This window comes from Odocoileus virginianus, chromosome 7 (genome assembly GCF_023699985.2).
Source record: "Odocoileus virginianus isolate 20LAN1187 ecotype Illinois chromosome 7, Ovbor_1.2, whole genome shotgun sequence".
In the NCBI taxonomy this organism is placed as follows: domain Eukaryota; kingdom Metazoa; phylum Chordata; class Mammalia; order Artiodactyla; family Cervidae; genus Odocoileus; species Odocoileus virginianus.
This window is the reverse complement of record NC_069680.1, coordinates 62,159,995-62,175,193: the sequence shown is the minus strand read 5'-3', so window position 1 is coordinate 62,175,193 and position 15,199 is coordinate 62,159,995. Positions and strand designations below refer to the sequence as shown.

Sequence of the window (15,199 nt, the reverse complement as noted above, 5' to 3'; positions counted from 1 at the left end):
TGTGGTAGGAGAACCAAAGTAACAGAAAATAAGAAACTTGTTTAGAATCTAACCTATTCAGTTTTGTTCATTTAGTCAGTACTACCAAAAAAGAATTTAAGGCATAATAACTCATTAGATTGGAAAAGTCAGAATTAGAGCCCAAGTCTTTTGCATTTTCTATTAAAAAAAAAAAGTGAAACAGTCATGAAAATTTTGAGACAGCTAATGTTGTTGCTATCTGATTATTTGACTTACATACACAGAAAAACATGGTTTTTTTTACTTATTACTAAAACAGTGTAGAAAAATCTACTGTGCTTTGAATAAATCTAGAGTTGTTATTGCTATTGTCATTATTGTCGATGATAGAATAACATAAAAATGTTTTATTCTACACTAAAACAAGATCTAATGTATCCACATTTACTTGTAGTAAAAACTATCACGGAATTATAGCTTAAAGATGTAGAGTGATGAACTTTGTATAGAATCTCACTGTTTTAATCAGTCCCAACATATGATTGTTTTAGATATTGCTGTGCAGAAAATAGATTGAACCATTAACACAAGGATGGGTGGGGCGAAGCTTCACTGTTCACTGTACAAGTAGCCTGAAATTCAAAAGAATTCCCCTCTCTCTACCTTTCTATGGCAATAGGTTGTGAACTAATGTAAACTCAAGATACTTTTAGCTTTCCAGAGCAGCTAGATTTAAAAATTACTCTGAAGTCTGCTTTCAAAGGGAGACAAGAGAGTACAAGAAAATGGCCTAGCAGCTTATTCCTTTGTAGTATGTTTCACTTAAGGCAAGCTGGTTTTTTACTTGTTTGTCTTGAGTGCTTTGGTATGATCGGCAAATGAAGATTGAATAACCTGAGAAAACTACTAGAAGGACATTGTGTGATGGACTGCTAAGGCCTAAATGAGATCAGAACGTGCATGGCTGCTGTCCTGACATGCTGTATCAGTGACCGGGGCACAAGAGCTCAGCCTGAGAGTGTCAATGCATATTCTTGAATAAACACTCTTAATGTTGTTCCACATAAAGCAAATACTGTGTTTGAGAGTAAGCCAGGATTAAAAAGATAAATAAACCTCAAGCAGTACAAGATATTCTTTTTTTGGTAAAGTGCATTTAACCTTAGTTGTAGGAGACCATATTAAGTATGAGTTGCCAGAATAACTCATTCAGTCATTTAAACGCCTGTGCGTATGCCATCACAGAACTTGTAAGACAGTAAGAATAGAAGATCATGATAAACCTAAAAATTTAAAAACTCTGCATTGTCTCTGTAATCAGTGAAGACAGGGAATGAGAATGCTGCTGTAATTCATGAATAGCAACCCTTTGAGTGCCTCTGGCCAAATCTTCCCCTATTTCTATTCATTTTGAACCACATTTCTCTTGGTGGTGTGATACCACTTTGTCACTGCTTCCTCTCTTTTTACTTTCACCTTAAATATTAGCTTCCAACTACTTTCTATCCTTTCTGTACACTTCTCCTCAATCTTCAGTTCTCCTTGGACGTCTTCATTTCAAGTCTTTGAAGCTAACCAGGAGGCTCAATGGTATAGAGTCTGCCTGCAATGCAGGAGGTGTGTGTTCGATCCTTGGATCAGGAAGATCCCCTGGAGGAGGGCATGGCAACCCGCTCCAGTATTCTTGCCAGGATAATCCCATGGATGGAGGAGCCTGGTGGGTTACAGTCCATAGGATCACAAAGAGTCAGACACGACTGAGCATGCATATGTAGGTGTGTATCTATTCATGGTAATGTGACTACTAACTTTAAGCTCTCGCTTCTAAGCTTTAGACCCATATTTCCAGCTATCTCCTGAACATTTTCATCAGAATGTGCTGTGGACTCCTTGAATTCAGCAGATATTGTCTGAAATCATTTTTTCCTCAAATCTTTTACTTTGTCTTTCTCTTGGTTAATGATATGTAAGCTACCAGGTAGCATAAGCCAGTCATGCTGTCAGCCTTTTTTACTCTCAGTTCATCACAGCTAATTAATCATTAAGTTACATACTTTCTGCCTCCTTAAGTTATTTCAAATTTGTTTTTTTCTCTCCATGACCACTGCCATCACCTCAATTCACATTTTCAAGTTTCAGGAGCTTTAATGATGTTCTCTGAGACTGAATTTTGTTTTTCAGTACATTCTTCATACTGTAGCCAGAGAAATTCTTTTTAAATGCCTCTGTGATTGTGGCACTCCCCTACTTAAGACTTTCAGCGGCCTCACATTATCTGCAGTTGTTAAAATTTCAAGTATCTACAAGGATTAGGTAAATAATGTATGTGAGTGAAGTGAGCTAAGTTTGTGAGACAATAGGGAAGAACAGAATTTATATTCAGAATTTTTAAAAAACATGACAAACCCATTACAGAATCTGATGTTGCCTATGCCTATGATTGCAACTAAACTTAAACTACTGAGCATTGCAATGCAATGTTTCTTTGATATCAGGAATGTCCTTTAGATGAAACTTGAAACTCTAAGCTATTTCAGAGACTGACATAACCAGTGAGTCATGTTTTGTTGTTTTGTTTCTAAGTTAGAGCATACCAGAATGAAGAGTATGTGTTTATTATTGTAAGAACCCCAATTTTCGTATTGGAGGCTGTGGAACATAATGAATAGTTTATGGACTTTGAAGTTATTGTTGACCTCAGTCACTTACCAGTTCTGTTTGTTGCCTATTAGTTGTGTGATTTTGAGTGAGTCATTTAGTGGCTTGGAACCCCAACATCCTACTCTGTTTAAAAAAAAAATTAAAAAAGAAATAATTTTAGGATTGAGAGTACAAAATTAGAAAACAGCTTAAAATTATCCAGTTCAGTGCTTGGCACATAGTAACTCTTCAGTAGAAGATAGCATCCAGACAAATGGGAATAATTTAAGAAGTGGCAATAAATATACAAAAATCTAATCTCCACCCCCCCACACCCCCACCCCCCCCCACCCCCCCCCCCCCCGGCCCTGCATCCTTCTCAGCAATCATACTGGTGGCCTAAGAAAAGCAAACCTGTTGGACGCCATTATCAAGTGAAACAGGCAGTATGATTCACCCAGGCAATTAAAAACCAGGAGCTGACCTACCTAAGTAGGCTAGCTAGCTGAAAATGGAATTTAAGCTTAGAAAGTGTTGATACTGACAAATTAATGAGCAAGACAGGAATATGAACTGTGTACAGTAATGCATAATATACTAAGCCCTTGTTTACTTTTTTGTCTACCTATTTTTAATTTTTTAACTAAAAGTGATATTAACTGAAAATTTAATTCAGTAGTATTAGGATATATATAGGAAATTTTACTTTTATTTTCTACAGCTATATAAATTTGAAGCACTGAAGGAAGTAAGTGACTTGGTTTTCTTTTTTTTGGCCATGCCACACAGCTTCTGGGATCTTAGTTCCCCAACCGGGGATTGATCCTGGGCGCCTGCAGTGACAGTGCCAAGTCCTAACCCCTGTACTACCAGGGAAGTCCCTAGTTTTCTTTACTAGAATATTTAGCAGGGTAAGGAAGGAGAGGAGAGCTGTTGAATTTATATTTTATCCTAATGTACAAATATAATAATTTTATTTTGATTGATCTGGGGATATTAAAGAAGTCTTGAAACACTTTCACCATTCACTTAGGGGGAAAAAATATATCATCTTCTCAAGCTTTGCATTTTTCATTTTGATTTTTAAACATTTAAGTATACTTTACTCAGTATTTATGTATCAAGCTGACACAATTAAAATAGGGGACTGGGTAGCTGACAGTATGCTTTTCTGCCTTACCACAGAGGTATAGTGACATTGAGGAGAATGGTATCGATAAAATGTCGATAATAACCTGTTGGCAGAGTGATATCCACTGAACTCCTGATTGTACTTACAATGGAGAGACTAGAAAGAACAAGGTAGAAAGCTTGCTTGTTTTAAAAAGGCAAGACAAAGATAGTTTCAGCTTCTTTCTTTGCAGCAGTATATCTTACTCCAAATAGACTTTCATGCCCAGATAAATAACACTGTATTTAAGTAACAGAACAACATTAATGTTATTCAATTAAGAGAAGATGGCTTCTAAGAAAGTATTTAAGAGAGTGTTGAAACACAAAGATAGATAAGTACTATCTTTACTGACCTGGTAAAATTCTCTTGGCTTTAAGAACTGTTGCTAAAAGGTTAATCAAGATAAATGTGGTAGCATTCTTTGACTTGAAGTTACATTTTAATGTTTAACCATCCTTTTGTCTTAAAAAGCAATGATTTTTTACTTTTGGTCAATACCTTCTAAATATTTTTCTCTTTCCTCCCTCCTTCCCTCCTGTCCTTCCTTCCTTCCTAACTTACAGCTCCTCAGAGAAATTTTGAAATTGCCTTCAAGATGTTTGACTTGAATGGAGATGGAGAAGTAGACATGGAAGAGTTTGAACAGGCAAGTTTTCCTGGAAATTTCCTTTAAATACATTAATGTTTAACACATTTTCTTGTGCCTTGGGGTTACTTTGGCCTTGATAGTATATTCTGATGCTATCCAATTTTTGGAGTACCTAAAGTATCATTTTTCAGAATTATCTCCACTTATAATAGGTGAGGGTTTTTTGTTTGTTTTTACTCTAAATGTAAGGAATTATTTCAGCATATGATTCAGGTCAAGGTTGCTCTAATTCCCCAACATGAATTAGACTCTAATGTTGAGAGGCTAAGTTATGGCTCTTCAATCATATATTCAGTCAGTATTTATTAAATAGCTTCTTTGTGCCAGTAAATTCCAGAATACAAGGATGTATGACATATGTTCTGAAAGGATATCTGTGAGGGAAGGAAAGATGATACCATACCTTTTACTATAGCAGGTTCTACCCATAAATGTATATGCTGTGCTGTGCTTAGTCGCTCAGTTGTGTCTGATTCTTTGCAACACCATGGACTGTAGCCCACCAGGCTCTTCTTTTCATGGGATTCCCCAGGCAAGAATACTGGAGTGGGTAGCTGTTCCCTTCTCCAGGCGATATCTTCCTGACCCAGGGATTGAACTTGGGTCTCCTGCATTGCAGGCAGATTCTTTACCATCAGAGCCACCAGGGAAGGCCATAAATGTATATAGTTTCTTCTGAATTCTAGGAAGAGATTACATTTCCATCAAACTTCTGTCCTTGGAGGGTAATGGTAGCTCTCCAGGTATACTTATTATGATTAATAGAAGTCTTTTCAAAACAGGAAAAAATATATATGTGCAAGAAAATATTTTTGTATTCAAAATGAGTAATGGGGCAAAAAGGAAGTAGGAGAAAGTATCAGCTATCAGTTCAGTTCAGTTCAGTCGCTCAGTCGTGTCCAACTCTGTGGCCCCATGAACCGCAACATGCCAGGCCTCCCTATCTATCACCAATTCCTGGAGTCCACCCAAACCCATGTCCATCGAGTCAGTGATGCCATCCAGCCATCTCATCCTCTGTCATCCCCTTCTCCTCCTGTCCCCAATCCCTCCCAGCATCAGAGTCTTTTCCAATGAGTCAACTCTTCGCATGAGGTGGCCAAAGTACTGGAGTTTCAGCTTCAACATCAGTCCTTCCAACAAACACCCAGGACTGATCTCCTATAGGATGGACTGGTTGGATATTCTTGCAGTCCAAGGGACTCTCAAGAGTCTTCTCCAACACCACAGTTCAAAAGCATCAATTCTTCGGCAGTCAGCTTTCTTTATAGTCCAACTCTCACATCCATACATGACCACTAGAAAAACCATAGCCTTGATTAGACGGACCTTTGTTGGCAAAGTGATGTTTCTGCTTTTAAATATGCTATCTAGGTTGGTCATAACTTTCCTTCCAAGGAGTAAGCATCTTTTAATTTCATGGCTGCAATCACCATCTGCAGTCATTTTAGAGCCCAGAAAAATAAAGTCAGCCAGTTTCCACTGTTTCCCCATCTATTTGCCATGAAGTGATGGGACCAGATGCCATGATCTTAGTTTTCTGAATGTTGAGCTTTAAGCCAACTTTTTCACTCTCCTCTTTCACTTTCATCAAGAGGCTCTTTAGTTCCTCTTCACTTTCTGCCATAAGGGTGGTGTCATCTGCGTATCTGAGGTTATTGATATTTCTCCTGGCAATCTTGATTCCAGCTTGTGCTTCTTCCAGCCCAGCGTTTCTCATGATATACTCTGCATATAAGTTAAACAAGCAGGGTGACAATATACAGCCTTGACGTACTCCTTTTCCTATTTGGAACCAGTCTGTTGTTCCATGTCCAGTTCTAACTGTTGCTTCCTGACCTGCATACAGGTTTCTCAAGAGGCAGGTCAGATGGTCTGGTATTCCCATCTCTTTAAGAATTTTCTACAGTTTATTGTGATCAATACACAGAGACAAATATTTCAAAATACCTATAGATATTTATTCAATTTGCAGGCTATGTCCATCTAATACCTTCAGTTTTCTGTAATTCTGCACTTAACTGATATTACTGGATGGCCTCAAATGATTGTAAATAGAACTTATTTTCATATTTTAAATTTTATTTTATACAGAACTATTTTACTTTACACAGAACTACTTTATTTTATTGAGACATAGTTAACTTATTGTATTAGTTTTAGGTGTGTGATGTAATGATTTGACTTATATATATATATTGTAATGTTGCCACAATAAGTTTAGTTAATATTCATCATCACACAGTTACAATTTTTTTTTCTTGTGATGAGAACTTTTAAGATCTACTCTCTTAGCAACTTTCAAATGCACAGTTTTGTTTTGCTAACTATAGTCTCCATGCTTACATCCCCAAGTCTTGTTTATCTCATAACTAGAAGTTTATACCTTTAGACCACCTTCATTCCTTTTGCCCACCCTCAACCCCTTGCTTCTGGCAACCAACGATCTGTTCTCTATATCTATGAGTTCAGCTGTTTTTTGGATTCCACATATAATTGAGATCATATAGTATTTGCCTTTCTCTGTCTGATATTTTATGTAGCATAATGTCCTCAATGTTTATCCATGTTGTCACAAATGGCAAAATTTCCTTCTTTTATTATGTCTGAATAACATTCCCGTGTGTGTGTGTGTGTGTGTGTGTGTGTGTGTGTGTGTGATATGTTCTGTATCCTTCATCTGCCAGTGGGACACTTAGGTGGTTTCCATGTCCTGGCTATTGTAAATAATAATGCAGTGAATATGGTGGGGAGCTGAAGATATCTGTTGGACACAGTAATTTGATTTCCCTTGGATAAATACTCAGAAGTGGAATTGCTGAATATAGTAGTTCCGGTCTTCATGTTTTGAGAAACTTTCATGCTGTTTTCCATAATGGCTACACCAGTTTACATTTCCACCAGTAGTACATGAGAGTTCCCTTTTCTTCACATCCTCACCAATATTTTTGGCATTGCTGTTGATAGGCTGAATGACTTGTAGCAATCACTTCATCATTCTGTTCACCTGACAGAGAAGGGAATATAAATTTCATCTAATATGATCCCCTGATAACTGGATGTGTTAAACTAATGTGACTTGTAATATTGATCACAAGAAACTTTGATGTAAAAACTCTTTAGAAAAAGAAAAATAATTATAAGGTGACTCAGGGATAAATAGCTCTTATTAGAAGTTTCTCAGCTTCATCTTTCTGTGTTTTACATTTTTGGGCAATATAATAATTCATTAGGTTGAAAGTGTACTAAGTTTTCAATCATTCAAACTTTCTTTTGATTTCTAGCTAAATAGGTATTTTCTTGACAGTGTGTTTGTCAAGCTTATTTAAAAAGTTAAACAGACCAATATGAAGACACACACATTTCATCATTATGTGTCTTCCAAGTGAAGGTGACATGAGGCAAGCTAATACCTGATGTTACTCTTTCATTCATCATTTTCAAAAATCACTTTCATCGTGCAGAAACATAAATTACTAAAAAGCATTACTCAGACTTCCCTGGTGGTCCAGTGGTTAGAACTCTGCACTCCCACCACAGGAGGAGTGGGTTCAATCCCTGGTCCTTAGGGGTCAGAGAAGATCCCACATGCTGTGTGGTGCAGCCAAAATAAATAAATAATAAAAAATAAAATAAAAAGCATTCCTCAACTCTAAATAAAGTGTGAGCTTTCTCTGATCTTTCTTCCACATGGATCCTTTTCTTTAACCCATTTCTTAGTAGATCATAAAATAGAACTAACCTAGCCAAAAGATCGGAGAAAGCAATGGCAGCCCACTCCAGTACTCTTGTCTGGAAAATCCCATGGATGGAGGAGCCTGGTGGGCTGCAGTCCATGGGGTCGCTAAGAGTCGGACACGACTGAGCGACTTCCCTTTCACCTTTCACTTTCATGCATTGGAGAAGGAAATGGCAACCCACTCCAGTGTTCTTGCCTGGAGAATCCCAGGGACGGGGGAGCCTAGTGGGCTTCTGTCTGTGGGGTTGCATAGAGTCGGCCATGCCTGAAGCGACTTAGCAGCAGCAGCAGCGGCCGAAAGATATTTTTTTTAAAAACTCATAACTGTCAGGGCTACATTCACCCAGGCCATGATAGAAATTTCTTTAGTATTAAAGTATGAGGAATAATACCTGTCAGTTGTGAGACAGAGAAAGGGGATGAAATTTTCACACAGAATCTCAGCACCACACTTTTGAAGCTAACACACAGTTTCCATCCTAGGAAGTGTATAAGCTACAATATTATAGCACAGGTTTAAATCATGACAGGTCCTGACAGTGGTACTCAATATTGATTCACTGCTACTGAAAAATTCTTCAGTTCTCACAGTTAGGCAGAGAAAATGAATTGTGTATTGCCTTCAAATATCAGCAGCACTGCATTGATTATCCTATATTTCAATTTGAAGTCTAAAAATCTTCAGCGTAAATAATTTGAAAATCCATCTTTCAAGTCTCCATGTGCATGAAAAACAAACGTCAGTCTTATTCACTTGATAAAACATGAACGCAGAAAAAAATCATAATCAGAAGTATTTGTGATATTAACTTATAGTTATAAGGAAACTTAGAGACAGTGTCCTCTAACTGTGAACTTTTCCAGTGAGAAAACTAAGGCCCAGAGAAGTTAAATGACCTATATAAATTGTGCTTGTACTACAGAACAACATAATTAGACCTCATGTTTCCTTATTCCTTATCGCAAGTCTTTCCACTATACTACTGTTACTTTTTAGAGCCAGGGACCATTCAGTTGTGTTAAGTAAGTCTTTTGTATGGTCATAGGTAATAAATAAAATAAATAAAAGACATTTAACTAAAGTAAATCCATTGTTACAAATCTTAAGTTTTAAAATATTATGCTTTTCTAATAAAGCAATTTAAAAATCATTATTCACAAGGCTATACATATTATTTATCTATGGAGTATCTGTCTTTACATATCACAATTTTATTCTGAATAGTTGTTTTTATTAGCTTGTAAAGAGGTAGAAAAGACTGCAGGAACCAGTCGGGGGGAAAAAATGCTATAGCAATCATAGACTTGCATCAAAAAGCTCATTTTGTATATCAATAGTTAGGTCATGGTTGCTAGCCCCCAAAATTATTCTTTCTCAAAATCTCATTTAAAATTTCTCAAAGATTAAACTAATTCCCAATCTTCTCTTGGAGAATTGCTCCGTACCAACTTTATATTTTGCATTATCATTCTATTTAATGTGTTACCTCTCTTAGATATCAAGTATTTGCCTATAGCTGTACTGCCGCTCATCACAACTGGAGAGTCAATAGTAGAAGTGTGAAATTTTTAAACGTCTTCTGAGATATGGAAGGCATTACTGTGAGGTTAATGGTTATTTTAGTGTTGTGTGTGAGGTTTTGAGCCTAAAACAAATGCATACTTTTTTCTCAAGAGAGATTTTTAAGAGCATTCCAATTATAAAGGTGTCAGGCATGTGTGTTACCGGTTCTATTACTTGCTGGCTACTTGACTCCAAGCAAGTTACTTAACAGCATACCTCAAATTCCTCATCTGTAAAATGAGGATAATCATTGGACTTACCTCATAGGATTGTTGTAAGCATTAAAAGAGAGAATTGATTATGATTGTGTCCCAGAAAAGAGCAGAGTGATTTAAAATCTCCCTGGCAGAGCGGTGACAGTCACCAAGGAAGTCCATCCATCACAGACAGAGGCGTAGCCCCACATACCCAACAGTAGGAGGTATTGTGGGAGTTGGCGTAGGAATGTGCACGTTGATGAGACCAAGCAGCAGGAGTTGATTATGCGGCTTCATCTTCAAGAGGCTCATCCGGGATCTTCTTTCCGTTCTTCTTAAGGATGGTCTTAGTCTCTCAAGGGTCAGTGGGGTCCCTCTGTGCAGTTCACTCAGCTTTCTCTGGGTCTCTGTGGTATGCTCTCTTCACCCTCGTATGATGGATCCAAGGGGCAATACCTGCAACTTTAACTGCAGTAGGGGTCGTTAGAATAACAGTATAAGGGCCCTTCCACCGAGGTAAATCTACCTTATTTACATGCTAAGTGGACAAGATCTGTGTTTCAATGGTATGAGTATATTGTTGCCTTATTCACACCCTCTATAGGGACAACAGATATTATGATTAAAGTAGCGCCTTGACCAATTTCACAAAACAAGCCCTCCTAAATAGAACAAAAGCCATCCAAGCCTTAAATGAAGAGCACATCCAAATGAGAAAAGCGGTAATTCAAAATAGAATGGCTTTGGACATACAGCTGCTCAAGGAGGGACCTGTGCTATAATTGAGGTTGAATGTTGTGTATGCATTCCTGACTTATCTGGTAATGTATCACTGCTTTAGATGACATGAAAAACCAGGTAAAAGCAATGTCAAAAGAAAACATTCCTTTCTGGACTTCAGTCCTATCTTGGGTGAAGGGGGATTGGTGAAAAACTATATTTACCATTGTTATAGTTGCCTTGATATTTCTGCTTTGTGGACCCTGAATTTTACAATGTATTATGAACTCTGTAACCTGAAGGTTGATGTCATTCTCCCAAATTGGTGGTCGGAGAGTCAGGGTGCAATATATCCCTATGAATGATGCTCATAATATGAGTTAAGAGCATCAAGAGGGGGGAATGAAGAAGGAAACAGAGAGAGCTGGACTCCGTCTTAGGCCAGGCTGCGAACATTAGGCTACAGTCATGGTCACCCTCCCAATGGACTCTGAACTTTGTGCCCAGAGTCTATAGAAATGGCATACCAATGAAAAATCAGACCCCCCCTCCCCCGGATAAAAGAGCCTCAGGACTTGGACTCTCTGTTGCCTAAAAGAATATGCTAATTATCTCTGTAACAGAACAAAGTGGTACATTCCAGTATGTTTATCGGGATTTGACCACAGGCCTATTGATAAATATCCACTGTTTATCTAGTCTTGTGACACATGAATTATGGGTTAACTTTGATCTTATCTCTCTTTTACCTTGTCCAGACTAGTTTCAAGGAATTTGAGGAGGTGGGTTTGAGCAAGTACACTTAGTTTATATAAGATTTTCACAAAAACTGGTCGGGGTCCTTGGCTAATAGTAGACTTTGCCTTGGGCCCGCCGGTGTAATAAACTGCACTCCACTTAAAAAAATAATAATAAAAGAGAGAATTGTAGCACAGTGTAGACAAATAGTAACCAGTTGATTGTTATTACTCTTACTTTTCTACATTTTCTACCTTGTAATATTTTTCTGGACTGGGGTTTGCTTCTCCATTAGGTTCAGAGCATTATTCGCTCCCAAACCAGCATGGGAATGCGTCACAGAGATCGTCCAACAACTGGTAACACCCTCAAGTCTGGCTTGTGTTCAGCCCTCACAACCTACTTTTTTGGAGCTGATCTCAAGGGGAAGCTGACAATCAAAAACTTCCTTGAATTTCAGCGTAAACTGCAGCATGATGTTCTGAAGCTGGAGGTAGGTATTTCTTGGACTTCAGGACACTGTCCACCATGTACCCACAAAGAGACTCAGGGCTGGGAGGGGCCTGCACTATAGTTATTCTTTTTATCTAGCTCCAGTCATGAGAACTGATTGGTTTGAATCTTATCCGTGATCTGCAGCCTGACAGCAAGTAGGAAATAATATGATTCTAGGACTGAAAGCCTAAGAAGTCTAAATTGAAAATCTTAGTTGTCTCTGAATACTCAGCTTGAGGAAAAAGAAATTTAGGAGTCAGAGCTGTTCTCAACCTGAGCATGTATGCTTATTGTGTAAAAGGGAACCAGAGGATGAAGGCAGGGAGGATAATAAGGAGCTCTTTCTATGAAAGTTTACAAAGGTAATAACAGATGGAAACACAAAAGGTCAGAAATAAAGATATATGTACTCAGAGTTACAAAAGTGTCATACTGGGCTTGGGGATTTACTTTTCCACTTTAAGTTTAGACCGTCATGGTGTTCAATTCCTGGACACAACTCCCTAAGAGTATTATTACCTTTTCCTGTGCCTGTATTTGTTGAATTAAGTACTTTTGGGATTACTTGGCTACTGAGTCTATTCAGTTCAAAACATGCATTAAATGCCTTTTGTATGCATTTTTGTTTGAGGACAAAAAATGAAGTCTCTGATTTCTTCAGATTTTAAAAAATTCCCTCATACTGGTGTTTCTCCACCCCCCTTTTTTTGGTTAACATATGCCCTGCTTTTAATGTTATTTGAAATTTTAAAACATTAAATACTGTGACTGAAAACACATAAAAGTATTGGAGAAAAGTGCTGCTTTGTTTTTAAACTCTGAATATTACTTCTCTATCTGCTCTCCCATCTTTCCCCCGAGATTCTAATATACTACTCCCACCTCTTCCTCCCACTTACCTCAGTTGAGACAGTTTGAAAAATCCTAACTGAATTCCCATTATTGATCAGAACAGTGTTTAATATTCATTCTCTAGAAGAGATGCAGAAGAATAGGTCATACTAAAAAATCAGATCTAACTTTAGAATGTGCTTTCACACTGGTTTTTTTTTTTTTTTTTGAAATAGTATAATTAATATTTAAGGAATGTACCTTAAAATAACAAAGTGATGGTTCTCCACAATTCAGCCTCCTTCAAGAGTCTCTTGTAGCCCCTGTAATACTTGGTAAGTATTTATTTATTTTATATATAGTTCAGGGGGCACAAAACTTTACCTCTATCCTCCTGGGGTCTCCACCTGAGCCTGAGTTTTAAATTAATGTAAGACAGATTAACAAGGGGAAAGTATACAGATTTTTACACATACATGGGAATCCCCCTAAAAAAATGAAGACCCAAAGAAGTAGCTCAGACTAAGTGTTTATATACTAAGTTGAGCAAAGAGAAGCAACTTAGCTTTGTGAAATTCACATTCTTATCACCAAAAAAAGGGAGTCAAAGTCAAACGTTATCTGTGCAAACAGATTTTGTTAAACTAATTATTATCTTCCTTTAGTCCCCCATGTGTTTTAGTTACTTGTCCGCAGTTGCCTTTCTTTGTTTCTTTCCTCCCGGTATAAGGAGGACATCTTTCACATGAGAGTTTTACATCCTGCTTTCAGGAGTCCAATTGTTTTTGTGTAAAGAGTTCCTATGTACTAGGATTCTAGACGTATTCCTTGGCCCCTTGTATGCATACCTGGAATGGTCTTCTTTGGAAACATTATAACATAATTTGGGAATGTGAAATTATTTAACTTATTAATTATATAATTACAACTTAGCATGGAGTATACATCCATAAAATGTAGTTAGAAGAAAAAACACAAGTCAGAATGGCAGTTTTAACAAACTTTAAACAACAGCATGGGGTCATCAGAATATGGAGCAGATGCCAACTTTACCACAGTCTAGCCTGACACTCATTCATGGACACATGACAGAATCTCAAGAGACAGAGCATGGACCTTTGTCTTTTATCCTGAGATGCTAGAGAGCTTAAAGCCCACTAACATACCATGTAGATTGCCAATGAAGTAGAATGTTATAAAGCAGATTAGGGATTTCATACATGTGTACCTGCACATAGACTACACCCAAATGCTGAAGAAAAGAGATCTAAAAGACAGTTATATCTAAGATATTTACTCTAGAAAGCTGTCTTCTATTTGACATTGACTTGGATTATCTGTAGTCTTTGGGCCAAGACATACCAAAACTGTTTCTGTTTGACAATCCACAATCCCTCATGGTGAGGGAACCAACAGACTTTTGTGAAAGAACCCAGCCTACCACATAATAAAAATCCTATTTTCTACATAAAAATGTTTACTAATCTTAAGTCCATTCTTCCCATTTAATGGCACAAGATCAGTGAATAAGTCTCCTTACGAATAACCCCCATATTTAAATTTTCATGGATCAGTACTGTGTCTTCCTAACTAGATGTATAATTCTTTGAGGAGTTATGAATAACAGAAAGAGCAAAGGCTCTGGTGTACTCATAGTGAGACCTTGGTTAAAATTTTCTTTCTACCACTTACTGGCTGTCTGTGATGAGTTATTTATTCTCTCAAAGCCTAGATTCTCCTTTGTACAACATGAAGAAGTGAAGTGAAGTCGCTCAGTCGTGTTTGACTCTTTGCGATCCTGTGGACTGTAGCCCACCAGGCTTCTCCATCCATGGGATTCTCCAGGCAAGAATACTGGAGTAGGTTGCCAGTTCCTTCTCCAGGGGATCTTCCCGACCCAGGGATCAAACCCAGGTCTCCTGTGTTGCAGGCAGACACTTTAACCTCTGAGCCACCAGGGAAGCCCAACATAGTGGTAGTTAAGTGAAATGGTGTTTGTTATCGGCTGAATTGTGTCTGTCCCTCCCCACCCCTACACCAGAGTTTCTGTATTGAATCCCCAAACCCAATTTGAAGATAGCTATGATTAAGTTAAAATGAGGCTATTAAGGTAAGCCTTAATCCTATCTTACTGGTAACCATATAAGGAATGGAAATTTGGAAAGAGACACAGACACACCAGGCATGTACTTATATAGAGGGACAACCGTGTGAAGAGACAGCAGGAGGACAGTCAACTGCAAACCAAGGAGAGAGGCTTCAGAGGAAGCAACTTAGCCTATACCTTGATCTTGGACTTCCAGCCTCCAGAACTGTGAAAAAATTAATTTCTGCTGTTTGTCACCCAGCTGGTAGTATTTTATTTTGGCAGCCTCACTGAACTAACACAGTGATGTGTGCCTGAACACTTGGCATGTACCATGCCTTTAATAGTTATCCTTCCACCTTCTTTTATATACCCTCTACCCTTCGTGTATCAATCAGCACATAG

The 15,199-nt window shown here is 37.8% G+C and overlaps 1 protein-coding gene across 1 annotated transcript in view; it reads left to right on the top strand.

The window, feature by feature from the left end:
- Positions 1-15,199, top strand: part of MICU1 (mitochondrial calcium uptake 1) — a 224,997-nt gene that overhangs the window by 126,168 nt on the left and 83,630 nt on the right. The window contains exons 7-8 of the mRNA XM_020896445.2: positions 4,339-4,421; positions 11,678-11,875. Coding sequence (XP_020752104.2) covers positions 4,339-4,421; positions 11,678-11,875 — 281 coding nt within the window. The remainder of the gene's footprint in view (positions 1-4,338; positions 4,422-11,677; positions 11,876-15,199) is intronic.